Here is a 23,758-nt window from a genome sequence, read left to right on the forward strand (position 1 = left end):
AAATTTGACATCTAAAACCCAGACTCAAAGCTCTTGTTGACCGGTGTAATTGACTCGCAGATATTTTACTTACTACCGACAGAAAATTAAGTCAACTAATCGCAGACTGAAGAAAAGATTTGAAGCCAACAGTCGACTAGCTGATGTCAACCAGACGTTCGCGAACGTCCATCACTGATTATTAACAACAGTGTACAATTTGACTGTAAATCGAGTTGGCGTAGATACCTAATCAAAAAAATGGTAACGCGAGACTTCTAAATTTATACAACGAAGATCATGTTTTAAATTCGTTGACATCGTTACTTCTACGTCAGTTTCAATTACGGTCGAATGATAATCGACAGTCTGAACAAGTGTGCTACCTGGATACGGAATTGTGAGAAAAACTTCCTGACCGAATCTGGTGATTAGAAAAATTATCTCGACCAATGCAATACGTTTCGAATCACCGCTGTAACCATCGATTCATACAACCGCAAATTGTCCAATTACACGAGTAGCCCAAAGCTGTTATTGTCGGCATGATTAAATGGGTTCGAGGTTATTCTCTCTCCTGTAATAATCCGATGATCGACGAACCGCTGGACAATGTTATAGACATTTGAGGGTGTGGCGCGAGCTGACCAGTTCCAGTCTAATAAGGACTAAGTACTAATTCGAAATGTGACTGCGAATGTGAATCACGAAGCTTGTGCAGCTCGTGACGATAATGAAGTTAACAATCGTTAGTGTAACGATGCCGCGTATAGGAAAAATCGTTGCTTCGCAATTTTAAGATTGTCTGAAATATCGTAAACTATGATAATAACACAAAACGTAATCATACGTATGTATATATTTTGAAAAACGAAATCCTTTGAAACTCGTTCTGAAATTGCTCGATAATAATATTTTCCCTCATACCTATTTTTTGGAGTTTCGTTTTTAAGAAAATGTGTTTTTAACTCAAAAAATTTGTTCTATCTGTTGCAAGTTGGACAATGATATCGGGAGATGCGCCACCACAAAAGCCCTTGAGTTCGGCGTCGTGCTCTACTTATATACTTATATGCGCCCTGCCGGCATTTTGTTATTAATTCCAATATAAAAATTCTGAAACGTTCTTGAAACTATAACCAATAAAGCCTTCAAACTCGAATTGCTCTAACTGCTTACAATTTCTTAAAAAAAAAAAAAAACTCCACAACTCTTCTCGCGTCGGATCGGTTATACAGGTGACAATGAGTAGGTATCCATGTCCGAGCTTTGGTCGAAACAACAAGAAGCTCACGATCAGCTACTGTATCATCGTTTTTCGCCCTTCCGATTTTCCATGTGTGTGCGTTGCGTAGATACGTAAAGGATGCACGTCTGGCTGAGTTCATTTTACGCGCAGATCTCCTTGTATTCCCCGCACTTTATCACTTATTCTCATTCCGTGCACGTACCTCAATTTTATTTCAAGTCTTTCTCGATCTCTTTCTCTCTCACCCAGCTTGCATCCGTCCATCCACTCCCTTCCTCTCTCTCTCTCTCTCTCTGTCTATCACTCCGTCCTCCTCACTCTAATAAAAGCAGGCCGCTTGGGCTGTAATTTTGTTTCAAGCCTATTCATTCAACGGAGGCACCTCCACTTCATTAGCCCTACCAATCATCTCGGTTTACACAAGTAACGCGAACGATATCGCGTATCGCGTATCGCATGAGGTTCGATACGAAAGGAGAATGAAAAAGTTGCGTTAAAAAAAAAAAAATAAAGGATCAAACAATATTCAATATTGCCCACATTTGTCGAATAAATTTCCCCCCGTTTATAATACGTATAACTCGGATTTCGAAATATTACACATGTTTGTGATACATTTCCCCACGAGAAACATCAAATAACATTTTAATTACTCATTTATTGGATGTTTTCGCTTATGCAAATACGTAAAATTTTACTGCCCGTATCATATTTAGGATAATAATAATAATGATAATAATAATAATAATAATAATAATAATAATAATAATAATAATAATAATAATAATAATAATAATAATAATAATAATAATAATAATAATAATAATAATAATAATAATAATAATGATGATAATGATGATGATGATGATGATGAAGTCAGATAACTTTCAGAAAATTTTACCGAAGGAACGAAATTACCGAACAAACATCATCGCGGTATATTATATCTTTTATTCAAATTCAATACAATGATATGAAATCATTTCAACGAAATCAACACCCGTCCCAATCAAACAACAGCTCAGGGTAATTTACATCAACCCTGTTTGTGCCTTATGCATCAAATTATTAACGGAAATTCGGATTCAACTATTTTTCTTTTAAACAAACACAGGCAGAAAAAATTTAAAATAATCAAAACTTTTTTAACGTTCACGCAGCTGTTGAACAATTATCTTAAACTATGTAAGTATCATTCGAAATGACAGGAAGAACGTTCAACAAACGTTTCATTTACCGTAATAAACAATTTATTTTCACAAAAGTGTCCGTGCATCACATAACGCAACGTGTGCACGATACGCAAATTTATTACGTAGACGTATACATATATTCATATTTCCTGAGGGTATGATATTCGTTCAAAGGAAACCACAGGCGGTAGTATAACTGTTAGTTATACATACACATGACACGCGGCGTGCATGCATAGGTCGAATTTGACCGAATATTGTAACCATCTCTTGATGTATTTAAATGTATACTTGCTAATTCCCTGAGTACCATCGTGCAACCTCTGCCGAGGCAGAGACTAAATCCAAAATATCCCATATCCAGGCCTTTGCGCTTTGGGTTTTAAGCGAAACGCGTTTACACCTGTGTAAGTAAGTATGATGCAAGGCACACGCGAATCCCGAAAAAGGGATTCTACGACGATGTGTCTGCGTGTGTGTGTGTGTGTGTGTGTGTGTGTGTGTATATATATACACATAGTACGTTTGATGCGCGGGGCAAAAATGTGCAGATCTCGACGAAGGGTCGTGGAGATTAGTACATATCCGTATCTACCTCTATTCTTGTCGGTATGCAGTTCATTGATACAATGCACAAGTAGCGATAACAAGTACGAGTTTAATAAAAATGGAAATTTATTTGTTCGCGATTAGTTATATTTATAAAACTATTTCTGAAAATTTACCGACATTTTTTTAACGATTATTTCTCGTTTCCCATTAATTTTCATACATATACGTACACATGTATATATATATACATGTGTAATATATATCCGTGTATAGAATATGTATAAGTCGCATATATAAATATGTCAGATGTAGAATCGAGTATGAGGCAGTTCGGTTCGGCTTCGAGCCGAGCGAAAGCCCCGAGTGCCTGAGCACTTCAAAGTTCCGGTTCCGCTGCCCTCCGACAGGGTAAAACCCATTAACTGTAATGTATGTATGCACGTGTGTACGTAAAATATATACATATATACACACAGCTTGTAAATGCAGATTAAGGTGTTTCGTGCGAAGATCGATGTGGCGTTGAAAATATTGTAATCCCCCAAAAAGAAGTAACAACGTCAACTACTTTTGTTTTATGAAAGAAGAAACGGTTTTTTTTTTTTTTTTTTTTTATAGAATATAACGTATCGAACAACAAATATCTGTTCATTCCTGCTACGCGGACCAAATTCGTTTCCCATACTGTAAGGTGAATATATTTTTAATTTTTTATGGTACAAGTATTGGATTTTGAATGAAATTTTCTCCACTCCTTCGCTACCTTCGCCCAACGACAACGAGGATATATATGTGTATATGTAAATACAGACGCCTCCTTTGAAGGTAATGGAAACGGAGTGACGAAAGGGGTAACAGACAAAGAATAATATAAGTGAATAAGAAATTGTGACAAGCCGCGGGCGGGATGGAAATCCTCTGTTCGAGTCGAAGCGTTATATCATGTTATACAAGAATAACGGTGTATCGGAAATATACATGTATATTATTTTTTTTTTTTGTCATTCTCTTCTTTAGATATAACGTGTATTCATGCGTAATAACACAAGAAATAGCAATACGCTGATAAGAAATAGCGTAGAAGTAAGAAAAGTGAAGAAAAAAAAAAAAAGAAAAAAAAAATTGAGACGTTACATTCAGCAACGGATATGCCCGGAGGCGGGCAAGCAGGCAGGTACATACCAAATAGGTATACTTTTATTTTCCCCACTTTTACCTCGTCGGTTTACTTTACTTTGTCCTTTTCTTCTCCTTTCTTGTTCTCGTTTTATTTTATTTTTTTCTTTTATTTATTTTTTTTTTTTTTTTCACCCCGTGGCCTGAAGTCGATACTTTGAAAAATTTTAACAAGCGACGAAATGCTAAACTCCTTGTGTCTTAAGGCTCAAAGCTGGCAGCTTAAACTTCACTCAGGGCCAAGCTGCGAGCTCGAGCCAAGATGTAAATGAGATATAGATTGTGCGGATATACGAGATACATCTAGGCGAGAAAGGCGTTGAAGAGAGTGTAAAAGGAAGGAAAGGAGACGGGGAGTTACGGCAAAATTTAAGGATAAACTTTTCCCTCCCGTTTACACAACCGCAAAATATACAAGCAACCACTGTAACCGAGTTTATAAAATGCCACACGTACTTTACTTTATACATTATAAGTGTGCGTCAGGATGCTCCTTGTTCAGGTTGTCGACGAATCTTTTCGACGTCTGAATTTTTTTTTTTTTAATTCAGAGGTAGCGCGATTCGTCCAGATTGCCTGATATGACGATATTTTTTTTTTTTTTTCAGATAGTAGGACTAATGCCCACCAAAACTTCGCCGTTGAAGATTTTTCGGAACATTATTACTCTTACAATAAAATATCTGTTGAGAAAAAAACGTTTCCATAAGAAACATCGATCGTAACTTTGATGAAATTTATTCGCTGAGCGTATGATTTTTGGAAAAATTTTGAAACCGCTGAAAGTGTGTGCGTAATAGGCATACCTTAATATACGCGACGTATTAACGAGAGATATAATTACCAGTTACGTGTGAGCAGATAGTGTATATATAGGTGTATACGATATGGGATGAAAATTTGAATGCCTCCTCGGCTCGTTTCCCTGGATACGTACGTAACGCAACGAAATGCCTTTCGGCGAACCTATTCCGGGCACAATTTCCCCGTATCTACTGTTCTATCGAAGTCAATTAATTTCGTGTAAATATTAATTATCCTCGACTACTTTCCCCGGAAGGCACATCAGTTTCGGCTTAATTACTTTGGTGATCACTGAATAAGACATGTTGAAACGTACGTTATACACACCTGTGATACTCGAGACTCTCTTACCTTCCCCCAGTTAACGGAGAGGGGATCTTGCCCCTTTTACCTTTCCGACTATCCGTCTTTAAAATCAACTAATTGATTCTCATTGAAAACCAGGTACCAAGAATTGTTCACTAACGCGTTGGAGTTTCGGCTAACTTGTTTTCGCTTCGAAATAAAATTTATAATGCGATTTATATTCTATACCAATTATTTAACAATGACTCCTAATCTCTGACGTAGACGCGAAAACAAGTTAGCCGTAAACCTAACGCGTTAATAAACATTAATTTACAAGTGATTTGTCGATAGTTATTAATTCTGGAAAAATGTGTGCTGGAACAAACCAAAAAAAAAAACCAATAAAACACGTAGTAAACAAAAACCAACGAAAAGCGATATTTGCTTTTCTCCGCTGTTCCGCCGCTAATGGCAACGCATTTCTTGTAGGGTACGTGAAACGGAAATAGACAAGTGACTCGGATAGTTAGACACACGATATCATTCCACATCGGAACGTAACAATCTATTTATAATTAACAAACCTACTCTTAACTATTCGAGCAATTTGGTATACTGTTACTGAAAAGCTGAATGGAGACTAAACATAGAAACATTCGAATCTAGGTAGGTATATCAATTTCCATCTTAATTTGATACACTTAAAGTCGACCCTCGTTTCCTGAGATACCTGGTATTGCAGAGAGAATCGAATCAGGGTCTCCTCTGCACTAAAAATGATCGTCTGTTAAATTGTAAGACGTTATGACTGAAATTCAAGTGTCATTTGTTACATGATTTATTTTGTGAATTCGACAAAATGTATTTTAAAAAATCACATAATACATTATAATAAAATTATACGTGAATTTCAGTCATAATGTTTTATAATTTAACAAATGATCATTTTCAGTAGGGCTACTCTATTATCAATCACTGCCGGACACTGAGAAAAATTTCATTTCTTACGGTAACTAGAAAAATTGAGTAAAACAGGTATCGTTGAAAAAACTGTTTGAATATTGTTGAATATTTTGCGATATTGTCGATCCTTTTTTGGTAATGGCAACGCAAAATCAGTCTCTGAGGTTTACTCTACTTTTTTAGTTAAACAAGGTTTTAACGTCAATTTATCGTCGCACAAGCATTAAATTTTCGCAACAGTTACAAAAAAATATAATAACAGTGATGATAATGAGAAAGAATAGTAACGGATACTGGACTTTCTGGTAACAGCTAGAAAATTAATTTTCATTTTCTACCTAAAACTATATTTTTCGATTGTGGTAAAAAATGAGAATAGTTAAGGACTGAGCGATAACCGGAAATAAAAATTTCTCCAAGTGGATGATCTGCGAGGTGTGCGCATTATGCATAATAATAATAATTACTATACATCGATACGCGACTTGCAAAATTGAAGATAAAATGAAGCTTTTGAAACGACGCCTAAAGCCGAGAAAGATGATTGGAAGAAATCGACCAACCTCCGACTCAAAGAGTGGAAAACCTGTATATGCTCGAAAGTACAGAAGAATGGTACGAAGAAAATCCCCTTCAGAGTTTTTGGTTCCCCGAAAATGGTGAAAATGTCGAAAATAGGAAAGAGGTGAACGAGTGTTGTTAGCCCGCAAGCACATAAGAAGGGAGAAAGCGATGATGAAGAATCGATCGTTTTCCACAGGGGTTTAAGGTGTGCGTACGGCTTCGGGCTGCCTTAGGAGTTATTAAACATCTCGCGCATTACAAATTGCTGTCCATTGTGTAAACCACTCAGCGAGGTTGGTAAGTAGGGGGCAGGCATAACGATCGTTCTTTAAGTTATCCCAGGATTCTATCGAATTCTCGGCAACTGAGGCAGCATCGCTTCAAGATGCGAAGAAGAAGAATAAGAAGAAGAAGAATAAGAAGAAGAAGAAGAAGAAGAAGAAGAAGAAGAAGAAGAAGAAGAAGAAGAAGAACGAATTGTACTTATACCTACATAGTACACACCTATGTAAGGGAAGCGAGGGTAAGGGATACCTACGGAGGCGGTAAGTTAGTTGTGTTATGCCGTCGATGGCATGGCGGCGGCTTTCGCACCGGCTCTTTTGTGGCCTGTGCGCGACTGGCTCTTTCTATTTCCTCTCGTTCCCTCTCGTTTCCTCTCGTTTCCTCTCGTTTCCTCTCGTTTCCTCTCGTCACGGTAAACCGCGATCCCTCCTCGTTCTCCTCCCTCATCCGAACACTTCTACCGAGCATTCCGAGACCTCTCCTCGACCTTTGCTTTTTTCACTCTCTCTATGCTATACATATAATACAGCTCTGCCGCACGTTTCCTCCGCGAAAAGTCCACCTCCGCGTAGATATTAAAAGGTGCCTTGGTGTGTGTGTGTGTGTGTGTGTGTGTGCTTGTTTGTGAACGCCGTATCGTCTCTGCTCAACCAAACAAGAACTGCCCCGCCGCTAACAAATGTCAAAAAAACCGAAAACGTGGAATAACCGGGCGTTCAGGATAAATAAATAACTCTAGCACCGCGTGTACCTCGACGATAACGTTTCTTGTACAACCATGCGATACGGATTTTCAACACCTTTTAAAACTCGTCTATTGCATACACACACACATATATATATATATATATATTATACCATATATTTACGGTTATGCATCGTGCACGATAATATAATATGCATTTTTTCATTCAAGAACCGTAAAATATCCCCAGCATGCGATAAAAGTCTGTGTTAAAATTCTTTGAAGAGTATTATGGGTAACATTTTTAAAGAAATATATAGAATTAATACGCACATATCGTGATGTCAATATTCAGCAAAAGCATTTCAAGCTCTTAGCGATGAAGGCATTCGCCGTTTAGTATGACGAAAAGAGTTATCCTCTCCTATAAAATCATCTCACCGTATTACTTCCGGCGTCTTATACGACCACCCTTTAAATACTTGGCACGTGCTGAATTGTCCCGTTTCACATATACAGATATACAGACGTGTGTTAACATACACGTGCTGCGGAGTATTTCGGTAAATGGTTACATTATCGCGGTAAAACAGTTAATAAATTAAGCAATAACTATGCAGCTGGGATTACGCGGAAGATATACGACGTTGAGAGGTTTATAATACCTCCGGCAAACTTCGCGTCCGCGTTGCGAAAATTAGTATTTCTCTTTCCTCGTGTCATCGTTTTCTAATTCGACATCTTCTTTCACCGTTAGAAATAACTTTCGACACCACGACGCTCGTCATAAAATGAAATGTTTGCGCCCAACGCTTTGAAATTGATAAATCAAAGTTTATAACGACGATTACGAGTTCGAGCAGTTAAAAAACGGTTGACTGCTGTTTCAAATCTGTAAATTCATCATCCGCGACGATCAAGTATTCCGAACGTTTATTCTCTTGATCCGATTACCGTTTTCTTTAAATTTTTACACCGAATTAACAATTATTTGATGTATCATCTTACCACTCATTTGTTTGAAAAATGCTTCCAATTTCCGACACAAGTAGCGCCACTTGCCGGCTGGCTGCTTCGCGAGCGAGGAAAATAGCAGCACTAGATGAACAACTCCATGGTGAGATTCGGACAAAATAATTGATGAACCCACGGTTGGATCTGAAAATCGGATTAATTAATTACAATCACTGAGAATCGATATATCGGATGAAAATAGCAACGATTCTGAATAACCGGCAAAATATTTATAAAACAGATAATGAGCTAATTCAATACAATGAATATTACGTACTGTAACAAGAATCTGTCTTGGCCGTTTAGTAATAGCGTACTAATTATTGATACGATTGGTATTATTATTCAGTCTACTATTGTTGGCCGTAAATAAACGCTATTTTGAAGTTTTCTGTTACCCTTTCCACGTATCCAGATAATAGGAATAGCGGACGTTATGTATCAAAATATTTCAGCTAAATATAACATGTAAACTAGTTATAACATTACATTTTTATAGAAAGTTGCTGTTTAATAAATGACTATAATTAACCGATTCGTACAGAAAAAGAACGGATTCGATAATAATCGAATCTTTGAAAGATCGAGTAACAATCGATTAATCTAACGCCACAAAGATCGATTCTTCAATATCGTCAGATAATTTCGCACCACAAACAAACAAAACGAATAATTGTTGTTTACACCTTTCGTTGACAGAAGAGACTTTTCACTTATACAATTCGGTAGTAATATTTTAACGGCTATTTACCATTATACTGCAAGGTTTCGATTTATGGTAAGGCGTAAATTATTATAAGTCGCTCTCGCCTCGTTCCAATTTTGATTAAAAAAAAAAATACAATATTGATACAACTGAACCACAATACCAAATTAATTTCATACCGTTTACATTTGTTATGTTTACTCATTACGAAATATCACTTAAAATATTTTTTTAATTATATTATTATTATTATCATTCTTACTTTAAATCAGAGTATAAAATTCAAAATGTTACAACGCGGAACTGAGAAGCAAGCAAATTGTTCGACTGTGATATGTGGCTATCCTAGAGCTGCTGAAACTGCGGAAAAATCAAATCCCAAAGCAACTCGGTCTAGCAGATTTGTCTCGAACAAATGGCCATTAAAGATCGGCTCAAAAGCGTCACCTGCCAAGAATACTGGCTTTCACAATTTGGAGTCTGACATACTTTTGCTGATATTCTCAAATATGAATGAAAAAGAACTAGCGTTATCGGTTTGCAGAGTTTGCCGTCACTGGTGGAATGTCGCGCGTAATCCACGACTATGGAAGTCGCTGAAATTCAAAGGCAAATTCATAATTGATTATCAACAGTGATTTGACTTGTTAGTTGTAACTACGTATACACGCTTGTATATCATTATTTGGAACAGAATGTATTTACGCAGTTATGAGAATTGTTTGCAAATCTATTACGTTAAACGTTTGCTATCCGATTTCAAGGTGATAAAATAGACGCGATAACGATCTGCGATCGCCTGCGAAAATGCCCAAACTTGGAAAACTTATCTTTGCACAATATGAAAGATCCGGCAACATTGATAAGGCAAATGTGCAGATGCAATCGTTGGGTAAAGCGTTTAAAGATCAAGAATTGCCGCGGCGGTGAGGATGAAAGTATTCCCGAATCGGTATTGAGGAATATTTTACACTCATGCAGGGGTGTGGAATCTTTGAATTTAAAGAGTACCCAATTCTCTTCTACAAGGTGCCGAATATCGGACTATTTGAACGAGTATTCGTAAAAAGAGGAGACAGATCCTTCAATGCAATTTTGTCAATTTACCTCAGGTTTTATCACGAGCTGGCAAATTTGCCAAATTTGCGCAAACTAAATTTGAGTAACAACAAATATCTGCAAGCAAAAGATCTGATGACCATAGCATTGAATTGTCGTAAGCTGGAAGATATATCGCTAGTCAGATCGCATAGCGATCTAAATTCGCCTCAGATTACCGATCAAGATGCAATATTCTTCTTCAGAAGTTTATGCAATTCTTTGAAGCGTGTCGACTTCGATACCACAGGGCTTACTGCTCCGTCTTTTCAGGTATTTCTACCGTCACAAATCGAAAACTGTTACTAAACCGTAAAAAAAAAAAATTTGCCTCGACATGTTCATCGAATCGTATAAAATTTTACAGGCAATATTGAGCTGTCCTTATTTAGAGCATCTGAGTCTTCGCAATGCTCTTTTCCTCACCGGAGACATATTTCGCGCTCAAACATCAAAGCTGCGAGGCTTGAAACAGCTCCGTTTAACTCAAGCCTCACAATTGGTGTCCGACGATTTTACATTGCTTAGTAAAACGCGCGTATTTGATCGGCTTACTCTCATCGATCTTTCCGGCTGTTGGAGAATATCGGACGTCGGTCTTAAAATCTTGTTGCAACGTTGTAAAGATAAGCTCACATACCTCAGCTTAAAATCTTGCAAATCTATGAACGATCTCAGCTTCATTCTAGAAAATTGCAAGAAATTACAGTATTTAAACATTGCTCATGCTTCCGGCATGAATCATTCATGCGTAAAAAATTTACCCTCAATAAATCCGAATTTAACTACACTCGTTGTAGACAATAAAACACTGTCTTATCATGACCTGATGATGCTTCATACTCGCGTACCTAAACTAACGCTGATGCGTTCCATGTCAGAATTTCATAAGGATGAGTTTGCAGTTTGTGTGGAAGACGATAGCGATTGACTTTTACATGTAATTGGAATATGCGCTAAAACTCTAGTATTATTACATGCCTAATAAAATCTGTAAAAATGAAAATAAAAAAATCAACGATTACGAAGCCCATTTATTAAAGAACGGTATCCTTGCGTAATTTCCATTTGTAAACTTAACTTATACAATATTTTTTAAATACATCCAATTTTCAGCATTGTCAAAATGATTATGGAATATGGCTGAGCTACATATTATTGGTCAAATAAAGTCTGCAAAGAATTTTCAAGCATCGAATCTCTTCTGTAAATGGAGTTTTCACGTTGGTAAAATACAGAAAGTCTTCTACTAGGTACCAAACTTTTCAATTCCTAGTTTAAAAAAAAATTGTATTGAAATTGCACAGGTGGAGGGTGGAAACTGATAGACGGATCTGCAGAGGGACAAACTCAAGAATGTTGTGATTTTTATACTGATATGCCAGTCTGGGATCATCCTGTGGATTTACATTATACAACGCAGACTCTCCAAGGTTCTCCAAAGCTACTTCTACAAATATTTTGCCGAGACGATTATGGCAGAGTATTATTTGTAGCCTATGGAGTCAGTTCCATACCTCTAACGCCAGGAGCTCATACCGTCACCTGTCATACATGGAAACCAGTCGGTAAATCTTTCTTTTCATTCTATTTCTTTCTATTACGAGTTCACGATTATTCGATTCGTCATTGCAATATTTGATTACAGGTGACTGGCAAGACAGATTGAGAGACAGATTTTTAGGCGTGAGTTTGCAACTGAAATCGCCAAACGCTTTAGTCAACACCGAAGACAGATTCGAACTGCTCACTCAGACAATGGGCTCGGTGAATATAGACCTGCATATACTGGCACGGAATTTCGAAAAATTCGGCTGTCGTTTGTAGTGGACGACTAGCCGATTTGATGAAAGGAATCCCCAAGTACTTCTATGTAACAAACGTGCCTTATCAGTACTCAATAGGACATTTTAATAAGTCTGTTTCATTCTCGTGAAACATTTGATTGGAAATATTTTATACATTGATATCTGAAATGCACACCAATATGATACGTTTACTTTGCTACGTGGCTGTATTAATCAACGCACAGAGCACGGAAATAACTTTGGATAAAAGTACGTCAACGTGTTTAAATGATACCGATTGTGATGTATCAGAAAGTACAAATGACTCGGTTGGAACAACGACTCAAGAAATCGAAACATCGCAAACTGTTCCTGACGATATCAGCAAGGATAAAAATTTGTCGGTGAAAATAACGTCCCCCCTGCCAGATACTACTTCCTCAAAACCATTTACTTCATCAGCAAAACCATTCGTCGGTAGACCTCAAAATCGAGAAGATAATTGCCACTGCGATTTGACGGTAACTATTCCATTTATTCCTTTCCATTCAAAAAGAGTATCTTTGTTTGCTTGATTAAGTATACGCAATATAATCAATTCCACAGATGTCTTCTTGCGATATTAATTGCTGCTGTGACGTGGATTGCAACGATTTGAATGTCACGGAATTGTTCGCCTGTAAAGATTATCGTCCAAAAGTATATGACACACGTTATTGCTGGGATGAAAATTACATTCAAGACAACAAAACTCGTTATCTGCTTGAAAAACTGAGAGATAACTTATTTTGTATCGTCCATGATAATCTTCCTCCAGTTTACAGCATCGGTTACGATCCAGTGAGTATTATTCTTACACGCAATGTGTTTACATTCGACAGAAACCGATGATACAATGTGAAACTGATACGAAAAATGCAATTATCCTGCTTCAGATTATTTCAAACAGAACTACCCTTGACGAAATTGTACGAAAAAATAAAAAAAGCAGATTTAAATGGGAGCAGAGCGCAATTCATGTTCCATTACAATTTAATTCGGAAACGCCGTATCGACACGGAGATAATATATGGAAGATTCAAAACGGTTTCATCAAACAGTTAGGTAAAATAATTAATTTGACAGCGATTCTTTCGCAGCTAGTTGTGCAAACATTAATCCGTTATGTTGGATTATGACAGAGTTGCCTCAGACAGGATTCACAGGTATCTGTTCATTCAAAAAAGCTTTGAAATATCTCGAAGAATGGAGCGACTCCTGCATGCAAATTTCCTTGGAAAATCAGAATGTACAACTGTTTGCCGAAACGTTCAACAACTTTACTATTATAGCATCACCAGTTTTATACAACGATTCTAATTTCAAGTTGAACAATCAGGTACCAAATTTTAGATTGAAAAATAGGAAATCATACAGTATTAAGATACCTCAACTTACTATTGCAATAATTCTACGTTTTACAGACGTGTCCAAGAACTATTTGTGTGCCAGTTAAATCGTATTACTGCTTGGGTTCGTGGAATTTGTGTAAAAATGAAAGTACACCAACTGGAAAGTGCAACAAGGGAACTTGCACCAACATCGTCAGAAGTGTTAGATACGTATTTGCGCACAACGGCATAAAAGGAATGAATGCTTTAGATGTTTATCTCAAAATTGGCAACGCTTCTCAAGGATTTTACCAAAAATTTGAAGTATTTTATAAATGGTTTAGGGATGACCAAAGTAAAGTGTTTCACCTTAGCGGTAATCCCGGTTACATATTAGGAAAACCAATCATCATAGGAGAATTAATAACGAACAAAACAAACACCGCAGATTATAGTTACGTCAACATTGACAAAACGGATTACTTCCTGTCTCTGCCCGTTAGCAGAGTTGATGGTCAATGTGACAAGGAACGTCGATACGCGGTCAATTTTGGTGAAGATTTGAAACTGAGTTGTAAAATTCATCACGAAACTCGTAACTTTACAATCAAATCCTGTATAGATTTACAAAAGTTAATTATTGAAGCTATGTTGAAAAAAATTTTGTTCAACGTAAGCGAGGTTGATCAACACAGGACTTATGTTGCAAAATGGAATTACCTACGCAGTAATAACACGGATGATTGGTTAAAAATTATATTCGATAGAATGCCGCAAACCGTTGTTACCGCGCAAATTGTAGATGACCAATTAATATGTTCAGGTTTAGTAACGTCGTTGAGAATTGATATTGTTCATCGCCGTTTGTCCGAGCCACAAACTGTGGATAATTACAAAATTTTAGGTATCGGCATCACGTTCTCGGAGGAGTCTGATATCTATTGGATAAAATGCGACACCAAAAATTGTGCAGATTTATTAGTTGTTGATATTGTAAGCTACGTAATTTTTCACGACGTATCACGACCGTCTAAGTACTTTTTTGCGGAAGGTCCAAACTTGGATATCACGTTACCGCAAGATTTTTTTTATCCATTTATAAATAATGCTCCAATCACCCAAGAATCTCATCTGCTAGCTTTATGCACATTCCTTGCACTAATTATTACGTATTAAGATTTTATTGTAGATCTCACCTGAAAGTATTCTTAGCCTGTAAGATTATATTATTTCGCACAACGACCAAAGAATTTTTATACGAATTAAGAGAAAAAGTGAACTTACAACAGTATTAAAGTAGTTTCAAATTTATTTCGTAATCCCTTAAAAATCTTCCCATTTTTTATTCAAGAATTGAAATAACCATGAAGAAAATAAACTGCGCATCGAAAATTTTATATGGCTATAAAATCGATTAGAAAAGCGATTTTCAGACAGTGATTCCTGCTTTATTTATTCATTCATTTATTGATTTCTTTATTTACATGAATCGAAAATCATACTACTTTAATCAAACACCGCATTTTAGTAATTTACTATAACATATCTATTCTATTTATAATTATAATACCACATCATATTTGAACCGTTACACTGCTCGAAACTTGGTAGTGATGGAATGTTACGGATGAAAAAATTTAAATCCACATGTGAATAATTTCAGCAATGCCTAAAGGATTACTGAGTTAGATGCTCCGAATTGTTGGATGTAGTAAATATTAATAAGTCATAAATATTTTCCTCAAACAAATACTAGTTCAAGATCTGCGTGACAACATTCTCAAACTACACGACGCCAGGTAATTACCTCGTTACTTGCATCAAATATTGAATTACCAACTGCTGTTCCGATTAAAGTGAATAGATGCACCGCTAAATGCATGCATAGATATATCGGTTTAAAAGAACAGAAGACGACGATTAACGATAACAGTAAATGAAACTATTATTACATAAATCTACACAATTTTGTACAAATAAATTACGCTCTTGCTAAATCAGTGCGACAGACAAATTGAAAACCAAAGAAATGATTATTAGTATTAGAATTTTGAAATTTAACTGAATAACGCAGCAAGCTTGAGAAACGAGTAACTCGACATCATCTCGATTAATAATACTCGCTTCATTACGTCCGCCGCCTCTGTTTTGTTACAATTTTATTTTTGTTCTTATTTTTTTCCCCTCCAAACGGCCACATGCCTGAAACATGATTCCGGGCAAAAAATCTTAATTACACGCTAAGCGACGACCTTGAATTCATGTAGAATTGATGTCCGGAAATTAGGAAGGTAAAAACGTAAATGCAGGCAGCGATCCAGCAGTTGTAAGCATTTTGCACATAGCCCCTGTCTATACTCGTGTAAAATTCATCCTTTGTCGCAAACGGCCCTTCTCCGACCGGCACATCTTCGATCAAGGCAACGCTCTTTATGTGAAAGAATACCCCCATCAGTATCTACGGAACGAATTAATATTATGCGTAAATGATAATCGATACATCATTCAAGCGAAACTTATATAACATTTTTCACTTGTAGTAACAAAAAGGTGACACAAATTGAATTCTTTGTAACAAGTGAGTTGAAGAGAATGAAGTACGGGACACGATACGAGGACTAGTTGGGGTTAACTTTGGTTACAAGAAAAAGTTTGGTTCGAATACTTTTCAACAAGGGAACAGAAAACGCATCGTTGGACGGTAAAGACGGTTAATGTCAATAAATTGAATAAATTCCAGAGAATTATGAGCAAGCATGAATATAACAGGAAAGATGGAACTGAATCGAGTTACTTAAAGGGTGAATATAGCGTCTTACCAGCTGGATTATACCCCAAACAGATATTATCAAGCCACAAAGGGCATATTTAGGTCCGCAAACTTTGACCATGTTTGATATTAGAGCTTGGTGCAGGGCCCGTAAAATCAATCAAAACTCAAAAAGTTCGAGGAGATCTCCCCGCAAACACCAGCTAAACAATCTCGCCTGAGAAAACCACCGTCAGAGATGAGAATTGCAAGTTACGCCCATCAAGTCATATGACATTGGTATGATCGATACAAACGCCGATATATCGCAACTACGAAAGTTGTGTCGCCGACTCAACTGTTTTCGATTTATTCGCAAGTGACGTTGAGAGATCTTCATTTGTTTGTAAAATCTCGAGAAATAAGATTTGACCCCCCCTTTTTTTTTATCCTACAAACCGACAACAATTTTCTAATTTTGTTAGGAATTTTCAATAACACCTGCATAAATCACGAATAATCGTCAACAATTATTCGCTGCAATAAAAAGGCGGAGGGGGGAATATTTGATCTTGTTGGAGCGATGTTCAAGTGTTCGGAACATGATTAATCATCGAATATTTGCAACGTTCGAATCATCGGTAATAATCCATTCTTTCGTTTCGATAGTTTATTTTTTTTCAACTTCTTTTTTTTTTTTTAAGTTGTCTTTCTATCTCAACTCAGCAACGCGCATATACCGAAAATCTCGAACGTATGTAATGCAAGTACGCAACTACGCTGTTCAAAATCGTGTGTGTATAACATAAAGTACTCTGACGAAATAACCAAAAGGGGCGACACCAGACATCAATATTCTTGTGCAAATTGTGTGTATTTTCTATACGTGTCACATCCGAAAGAGAAAATCCGATATTGTTTGGCGAGGGTTTGTGAATAAAACAAAAGAAAGCGACAAGAAGAAGAAATAAACTAGGAACTAGTGAATCCGAGTGCATAATATACATACGTATATATATATATACGCGACGATGAATGGTTAACAACTCGGCTGATATTCGACCCGAGTCATTTGTTCGTGTTTCGATTTTAATTGAATGACTGATAGTAGGCTGCAGTAGTAAAGTACATACGTTTCAAAGTGATTCATGTTTCGAGTGTTTCCTGCTGTTGTTAACCCTGATTCATAGGGCCATGGTTGACCGACTTGGTTAGTTGATTTTTTTTTATATCATATAGATATACTCCGTTTATTACAAATTTTCGCAACGTTAATTAGAACCGTGTTAATTTCATTAAAACATACGTCACATTTCATTCCCGTTGCTTCCAAAAGTTGTGCAAAAAACAAAAAAAAAAAAAAAAGACTCGGCACTTTACAAGCAAATTTGACAAGACTCGGAACTTGGAGTTATTCGTAACGCGTTAAAGTGGGCAGTAGTAATTTTTTGACAGCTGCAACAATCCTACGTGAACGAAAATATCCCGCCTATTAATTTTTCTCGCGTAAACAGTCTAAATACAAACGTTTCACGCCTTTTAATCGTCTCTTTTAAACACCAGGATATCTTTTCTGTCTAAAATACACATTAAACTTGATTATTTATTCACAGTAAACAGCGAAGCGAATGCCAGGCGTATCGCAATGGTGGAAAGCTGCTTTGGCAGCTCGGGCCAGGTAAGAAATATCGTAATTTTCCTAAAACACGTCACTCGCAAACTGCCTCAATTTAACCACGATAACTACACGCCAGCTTTTAACAAAATTTCCGGTATTGGCTCTAAAATCTATGGGTAAAGTTACGTCTGAGTTTCATTAGATAGCCAGAACGCAACGCGATCTCGTCGACTCCCATCGACGACGTCAAAAAACTAGATTAAACCGTGAATGGTTAAATATTGGAGAAAAACTGTAGCAAAGTGAAGAATAAATTTCTATGCAATTTGGTAGTGGGGTGAACAAATGATGAATAAATTGATAATCGTTACGTTTTTCATGTGTGTGTATCGATAGCCACTTGCGGTACCTGGGAGGGTATTGGTCGGAGAAGGTGTCTTGACAAAGATGTGTAGAAAAAAGCCAAAACCGCGGCAATTCTTTTTATTCAACGATATACTTGTTTATGGAAATATCGTGATAAACAAGAAAAAAGTAAGTTGTCTTTTTCAACCATTTCGATAACGTATCATACGAAAATTAAACAAACTAAAATGTACGATGCAAATCTGACATCTAAAATAATACTGGTAAATTCATTTTCAGTACAACAAACAACATATAATTCCCTTGGAGGAAGTGAAACTTGAATCATTGGCCGACGACGGACGTAAGTTGAATCCTTGGTTATTCCAAACATTATTTTGCAATGTCATTACGAAACTTCCCGCATCTCTTTCACACTTATTGGTCATACTTCCCATATTAGTCTAAATGAGATTGCAGAATAAAGTATGTGTCTAGTATTTATTGTAATTTTTTCCCTATGCCATTTTATTCTCTTGGTATGTACATCACAAATCGGCTTTAAAATTTATCTACTTGATAAGATAGCGCTTGGCAGAATCCACATGTCCCGACAGTATCACCACAATAATATAAGCATATTTTGACGTATCTTACCAACATTCTTATAATACCTCAAATAAATTTTGAAAACCAGAATATATTCGTGAAGGAAAAAAATCATCTTTAAATCCGTCACTTCAGCAATTGGATAAATGAATAACTTTTCTGCGAATATTAAAAATTGTATGCAAAAATAAAAAATAATCTATACAACAAAGATACAGTTGCTGTACGTCGCTAATATTAATATTGTTTCTAGAATATCGTAATGGTTGGCTGATAAAAACTGTAATGAAGTCATTCCCTGTTTACGCTGCGACCGGTACAGAGAAGCAAGAGTGGATGGCTCACATTACAAAATGCATTGAAGATCTTTTAAGAAAAAGTGAGTCATTGTATACGCGTCATTAAAGAATCATTTTACAAACGTAGCATCAAGTGATTCATGCATTCTACCGCGTATATGCATAAATAATCGTTAAAATTTCAGGTGGTAAAAAACCAGTAGAGGTTCACGCGGCTGTTTGGGTACCCGACAATGACGCGAACGTTTGTATGCATTGCAACAAAACACAATTCACAGTTTTAAATAGACGGGTAAATACATTGTACAAATAATTGAAGTAACGACGTTTGCATTTGTCTCCTAAATGTTTTTTAAAAAAAATGGCATTTTCCAGCATCACTGCCGGCAATGCGGAGCCGTCGTTTGTGGACCCTGCAGTAATAAAAAACTGCTTCTGCCTGGTCAGGGTGGTGGAAAACCAGTCAGAGTATGCTTACAGTGTTACGACGCCGCCAGTAAAGTTAAAATAGCAACGACTCCTGGCGACAGTCTGAACAACAGCAAAGATGCACCGCGCAATTCTGCCGATAGCTCAGGTGATGATAGTTCGGGTGACGAAGACGACAGCAATAAGGAAGCAAATCACGACGAGGTAAGCAATCGCACGTTTATCGCTTTTGCAAAAACGGTTCTAACGATGACGTATATTTTTCGAAATTTTTTAGACGTTAGGAAATCGCAAAACTATGAAAACTTGACAATTCTTACTTATTACTCTCTCGTATTGCAGCCAAAATTCTACGGTACGGTTAATTCGTTGGATGAGAAGTAAGTAACACAGCCTAAGGAGGAGCAATATCAGAAGTTATAAATATTGTTTAGTTGAATATTTTTTAAATAAAATATGATTGGAATTTTTGTATAGCTCGATGGTTAAAGGTGAAAATTTATTTATACGTACATTGCAGTAATCATAATTAATAATATGTCTCTGATATTTGCAATTAACTTTAAACAGAGCGTGGCTCATCCAGATCTATAAAGAAGATTGAAAAAAATCATTTCATTACCGTCCCTCCAATCAAATTTTGTATTTTGTGCAATTTTTATTGAAAGAAAACAAATGCTAAACTCTGTTAAAATCGAGCAGTTTATTTATTTAACTTTTTTTTTTTCCTTACTCATGAGGAAATAATACTTATCCACAAGACACCCATCGAATAAGTGATATGGCAAATGCAGCACGAAATAAGCTCAGCATGTTCATAGCTGGCGTATCAAAGTCAATTCGTGAATAACATTAAATTTAATTCCTATCGATAGATTTGTTTGTAATTTAACGATTATTATTTTTTATTTTTTTCTTCATTCTCCAAGTTCACGTATCATCGATAAAATCAATTCGATACGTCATTGATCTAGCTATACTACGACATTAAGAAATAAATTTACAACTGTGTGCCTTGTAAATGTTATGAAAAATTTAACTTCCGAATGGTTAAAAATTCTCATACAACCAGTAGTCAACTAGAATTTACGAAAACAAAATAATCATTTACTTGTAAATTGAAACAATTTGGACCTGGGACGTAAACTTAACTGTAAGACGGCTACCTCAATTGAAAAATGAAAATGCTAATATTTTTCAAGACAAAATAATACTTCTGCAACGAAATTGCACGTCACAGTTATTCAGCCACGAGTATATAGACTGGACTTATTAGTTACGTCATATATATATATATATGCACTTTTTTCTGTACAATTATATGTATGAATATAATATGTATTATGTGCTTGAACCGATGTTATTTCAAGGACCACAAGTTGTGCAACATACTGAGCAATATAATAATGTTTAGTATAATCACTTGAAATTGGGAGGCGGCTCTAAACTGACAAAATAAATGATACATTTTTATATCGTAGTGACACATGTATGGTAAATATTTTTGCTACGCGTAACATTTTTAATGCAAACTAATGAGGAGATGAAACTTAGATATATTTTGCGTGTTTTACTGTGAAAATATTTTGCTCGCGACACTAAATAAAATATTTAAAGTTTCATTGAGAGCAAACTATTATTTCACATATCTCAATTGAATTAGATTTTCTCTAATAAATTAAAACACTTGTGTTCGATACGAGTTTGTCTAAGAAATTTTGCGACTCCATAGAAACGAATTAATTTTATTTTGTGCCCGAGCGAATATTTTTGATAAAGTTACGATTGTATGTAAGGTAGAAATCGATTTCATAAATATTTTTTATATTCTAACTTGAGTCAATTATGAATCTACCTGTGTCACTACCTGCGATAATGATGATAATAAATAATAAAAATTATTATCCTTCTCTGATTAATAGATGCGATATAATTTTTTAACGCTATACATTACGCATACATTATATGAAATAATACATATAAGGAATATAAAAGATTGTGAGTAAACACATACGGCCATAGGATAATAAGACAGAGAGCTCTTGCTTCGAAAAAGAATTAAAGTAAAAGGGAAACTGCGACGCCCTGGGTAAAGAAAAAAAATTCTAAATAATAAATATCAAATACTCAATCAATTTCGTGAGGTCTAAAAATTCAAAAAAGATGATTGTCATATTAATCGGTAGCATGAACTCCATCTACAATTATTACTTGTGATTACGACAGCCTTTGGATAATCCGACCACTGCGTATTTGTTCCCAAAAGTGTATCAACGTACACTATAAATAAATTACTCTTAATGTGAAAAAATTGTTGGGTGCTCAAGAGATATGAAAGAATTATTTTTTAACAATCAATATTACTGATCGTATATACGTACGAATTTCGCCAAGTACGTATGTACATACCTGCATAATGCCTATGAATGCCTTCAAATCACTGTTTTAGATATTTAAAATTTTACTATACCTTACCGTGTGAAATAAGAATAACGATTAATATTATAATACACACACACACACACACATAGATACAGCTACTTCTATACTTTGTTAATTAATCATAATACAAGTGTAAGGAAGTACACGTTGCATTTTCGACATACCCATTATCAAGAAAAAAGTATGAATTGCCACCGAACAATGTTTTTTAATATCACAACTGAATTTGCCCCTTTAAGAATTCAACACCTCGATACATTTATAAATTTAATATCGTTGTGGTATAGGACTTTTATCATGTTGTTTTTACGGCTCTAACTTTTACACACATGAAGATTAACTCATCAGACACAGTAACACAGTATGTGCATACATATGTTAAACGATACGATAAGAATACTTTGTTAGTTAGTTATCGTAAGTGATGACTGATTGTAAAATTTGAAACATCTAAAGTAAAGAAAAAAAAAAAATTGTTACTTCAAACTCTGTATCTTTTATGTAATAAATTGCAAATTATTTAAGTATTCTGGGTGTGCCGATGAAAGCTATTCAAAAACCCTTCGGTTTAATTTTAAGCATTTCGCCGACAGACAGATGACGAGGGTAGGTGACTTTTTAGGACAGAATAACAGGAATATTCACGTTGCAGTTGAGTCATTTTCAAGATTCATGTAATTATTTTCTACACTTACAATCGTCACGAGTAAAATGACATTTTGTACACAATAATACGTCCGAAAAAATCTGTACTATTTCCAAAAAGTAATTTAAAAGTTTTAGCTCTTACTTTATCAGTAAGTCGAAACTTTTGAGCAGAATTAATATCTTCGGGATAGAAAGGCTCTACAGGCTTCAGGCTTTGGTAATCAGATCCAGCTTCTAAACGACAATCTTTACCAACGAATCCGCCTTGAAACTGAATTTCAAACGAGGCTAACTCAATTTCATTTTCAAATTCGACCATTATCCACTGTGGAGAACCCTGAAACATAGTTAACTATCAGTACCGTTAATTTAACACTCGAGATAGAGTTAACAACAGTATCGTCAAGTCGAAATGAATTTAACATAAATTTCTCATCCCTCTCACCTGATCAGAATTCCAGCACGTTTCTTCCGAGTCGTCAAAAATATACTTTTTCCCATAAGTTTTAACATCTTTATTCAACACTGAACTGACCCTGAAAATTCAACCGAACACAAAATTGTATAACAAAAGACTGAAGTATACTTAGTAAACAAAAACTTAACCCTCATACGCCAAAAAGTATCGATTAGATGACAAAGAAAAAACAAACCTTACAGACGAAAGTAAAACTCTGAATTATTTTCAGACTTACCGTGAATTCCATTTGTATTGCTTGAATATACAACTCATGATCACGATCGCGAATAGAGAACTTTTTCCGCCGCGATTACAAATGTGAGATAACCTAACTTGACCTAACCTAACCTAAGACAACACGTCAAAGTCAAAATGCGGCTGCTGCGTTCCGAAATGCATTTCTGGAGTAATATTTCACACACGTCCGTTTGCCGTCTGCAGCGGCA

At 35.8% G+C, this 23,758-nt stretch overlaps 6 protein-coding genes across 9 annotated transcripts in view; 3 read left to right on the forward strand and 3 right to left on the reverse strand.

The window, feature by feature from the left end:
* Positions 1-8,872, reverse strand: part of LOC124309349 (lachesin-like) — a 114,069-nt gene extending 105,197 nt beyond the window's left edge. Inside the window, exon 1 of the mRNA XM_046772940.1 lies at positions 8,747-8,872. The gene's annotated coding sequence lies outside the window, so the exon portion shown is untranslated. The remainder of the gene's footprint in view (positions 1-8,746) is intronic.
* A 520-nt stretch (positions 8,873-9,392) lies between these two features.
* Positions 9,393-12,389, forward strand: LOC124309299 (B9 domain-containing protein 2-like). Of its 3 annotated transcripts, none has more exons than XM_046772811.1 (4): positions 9,393-9,530; positions 11,673-11,783; positions 11,864-12,124; positions 12,205-12,389. In XM_046772811.1, exons 2-4 carry the CDS (start codon positions 11,696-11,698, stop codon positions 12,381-12,383), a joined length of 528 nt encoding a protein of 175 aa, XP_046628767.1. In that variant the 5' UTR covers positions 9,393-9,530; positions 11,673-11,695; the 3' UTR covers positions 12,384-12,389. The 3 variants fall into 3 exon arrangements, with proteins under 3 accessions (XP_046628767.1, XP_046628768.1, XP_046628769.1); XM_046772812.1 differs by having other exon boundaries at positions 9,393-9,477; XM_046772813.1 differs by lacking the exon at positions 9,393-9,530 and having other exon boundaries at positions 11,673-11,779.
* Positions 12,390-12,531: 142 nt separating this feature from the next.
* LOC124309297 (tectonic-3) lies at positions 12,532-15,926 on the forward strand. The gene is made up of 5 exons (XM_046772807.1): positions 12,532-12,864; positions 12,950-13,183; positions 13,279-13,447; positions 13,525-13,721; positions 13,807-15,926. The coding sequence occupies exons 1-5, from the start codon at positions 12,532-12,534 to the stop codon at positions 14,887-14,889; spliced, it is 2,016 nt and encodes a 671-aa protein (XP_046628763.1). The 3' UTR covers positions 14,890-15,926.
* On the reverse strand, positions 15,140-16,760 carry LOC124309302 (ribonuclease kappa-B). The gene is made up of 2 exons (XM_046772817.1): positions 16,533-16,760; positions 15,140-16,171 (listed from the first exon to the last, which is right to left on the reverse strand). Exons 1-2 carry the CDS (start codon positions 16,602-16,604, stop codon positions 15,947-15,949), a joined length of 297 nt encoding a protein of 98 aa, XP_046628773.1. The 5' UTR covers positions 16,605-16,760; the 3' UTR covers positions 15,140-15,946.
* A 202-nt stretch (positions 16,761-16,962) lies between these two features.
* Positions 16,963-22,731, forward strand: LOC124309300 (pleckstrin homology domain-containing family F member 2). 2 transcript variants are annotated; one of them, XM_046772815.1, is made up of 8 exons: positions 16,963-17,103; positions 18,076-18,140; positions 18,477-18,614; positions 18,726-18,789; positions 19,288-19,413; positions 19,519-19,625; positions 19,709-19,966; positions 20,105-22,731. In XM_046772815.1, exons 2-8 carry the CDS (start codon positions 18,108-18,110, stop codon positions 20,144-20,146), a joined length of 768 nt encoding a protein of 255 aa, XP_046628771.1. In that variant the 5' UTR covers positions 16,963-17,103; positions 18,076-18,107; the 3' UTR covers positions 20,147-22,731. The 2 variants fall into 2 exon arrangements, with proteins under 2 accessions (XP_046628771.1, XP_046628770.1); XM_046772814.1 differs by lacking the exon at positions 16,963-17,103 and adding an exon at positions 17,160-17,672.
* Positions 22,732-22,861: 130 nt separating this feature from the next.
* Positions 22,862-23,758, reverse strand: LOC124309301 (nuclear receptor 2C2-associated protein). The gene is made up of 3 exons (XM_046772816.1): positions 23,548-23,758; positions 23,298-23,388; positions 22,862-23,189 (listed from the first exon to the last, which is right to left on the reverse strand). The coding sequence occupies exons 1-3, from the start codon at positions 23,583-23,585 to the stop codon at positions 22,905-22,907; spliced, it is 414 nt and encodes a 137-aa protein (XP_046628772.1). The 5' UTR covers positions 23,586-23,758; the 3' UTR covers positions 22,862-22,904.

The sequence above is a fragment of the Neodiprion virginianus genome, chromosome 7, assembly GCF_021901495.1.
Source record: "Neodiprion virginianus isolate iyNeoVirg1 chromosome 7, iyNeoVirg1.1, whole genome shotgun sequence".
Lineage (NCBI taxonomy): Eukaryota > Metazoa > Arthropoda > Insecta > Hymenoptera > Diprionidae > Neodiprion > Neodiprion virginianus.

Excerpts from the sequence above, each read along its gene's own strand:
- LOC124309299 (XM_046772811.1), top strand. The coding sequence starts at position 11,696 with ATGGCTGAGCTACATATTATTGGTCAAATAAAGTCTGCAAAGAATTTT. Across the intron at positions 11,784-11,863 it reads TAAATGGAGTTTTCACGTTG|GTGGAGGGTGGAAACTGATA; the intron begins GTAAAATACAGA and ends GAAATTGCACAG. Across the intron at positions 12,125-12,204 it reads TCATACATGGAAACCAGTCG|GTGACTGGCAAGACAGATTG; the intron begins GTAAATCTTTCT and ends ATTTGATTACAG.
- LOC124309297 (XM_046772807.1), top strand. The coding sequence starts at position 12,532 with ATGCACACCAATATGATACGTTTACTTTGCTACGTGGCTGTATTAATC. Across the intron at positions 12,865-12,949 it reads ATTGCCACTGCGATTTGACG|ATGTCTTCTTGCGATATTAA; the intron begins GTAACTATTCCA and ends TCAATTCCACAG. Across the intron at positions 13,722-13,806 it reads ATTTCAAGTTGAACAATCAG|ACGTGTCCAAGAACTATTTG; the intron begins GTACCAAATTTT and ends TACGTTTTACAG.
- LOC124309302 (XM_046772817.1), bottom strand. The coding sequence starts at position 16,604 with ATGGTCAAAGTTTGCGGACCTAAATATGCCCTTTGTGGCTTGATAATA. Across the intron at positions 16,172-16,532 it reads TTTGGGGTATAATCCAGCTG|ATACTGATGGGGGTATTCTT; the intron begins GTAAGACGCTAT and ends TTCGTTCCGTAG.
- LOC124309300 (XM_046772814.1), top strand. Across the intron at positions 18,615-18,725 it reads TCGTGATAAACAAGAAAAAA|TACAACAAACAACATATAAT; the intron begins GTAAGTTGTCTT and ends ATTCATTTTCAG. Across the intron at positions 19,967-20,104 it reads AGGAAGCAAATCACGACGAG|CCAAAATTCTACGGTACGGT; the intron begins GTAAGCAATCGC and ends CTCGTATTGCAG.
- LOC124309301 (XM_046772816.1), bottom strand. The coding sequence starts at position 23,585 with ATGAGTTGTATATTCAAGCAATACAAATGGAATTCACG. Across the intron at positions 23,389-23,547 it reads CAATACAAATGGAATTCACG|GGTCAGTTCAGTGTTGAATA; the intron begins GTAAGTCTGAAA and ends TTGAATTTTCAG. Across the intron at positions 23,190-23,297 it reads CGTGCTGGAATTCTGATCAG|GGTTCTCCACAGTGGATAAT; the intron begins GTGAGAGGGATG and ends ACTATGTTTCAG.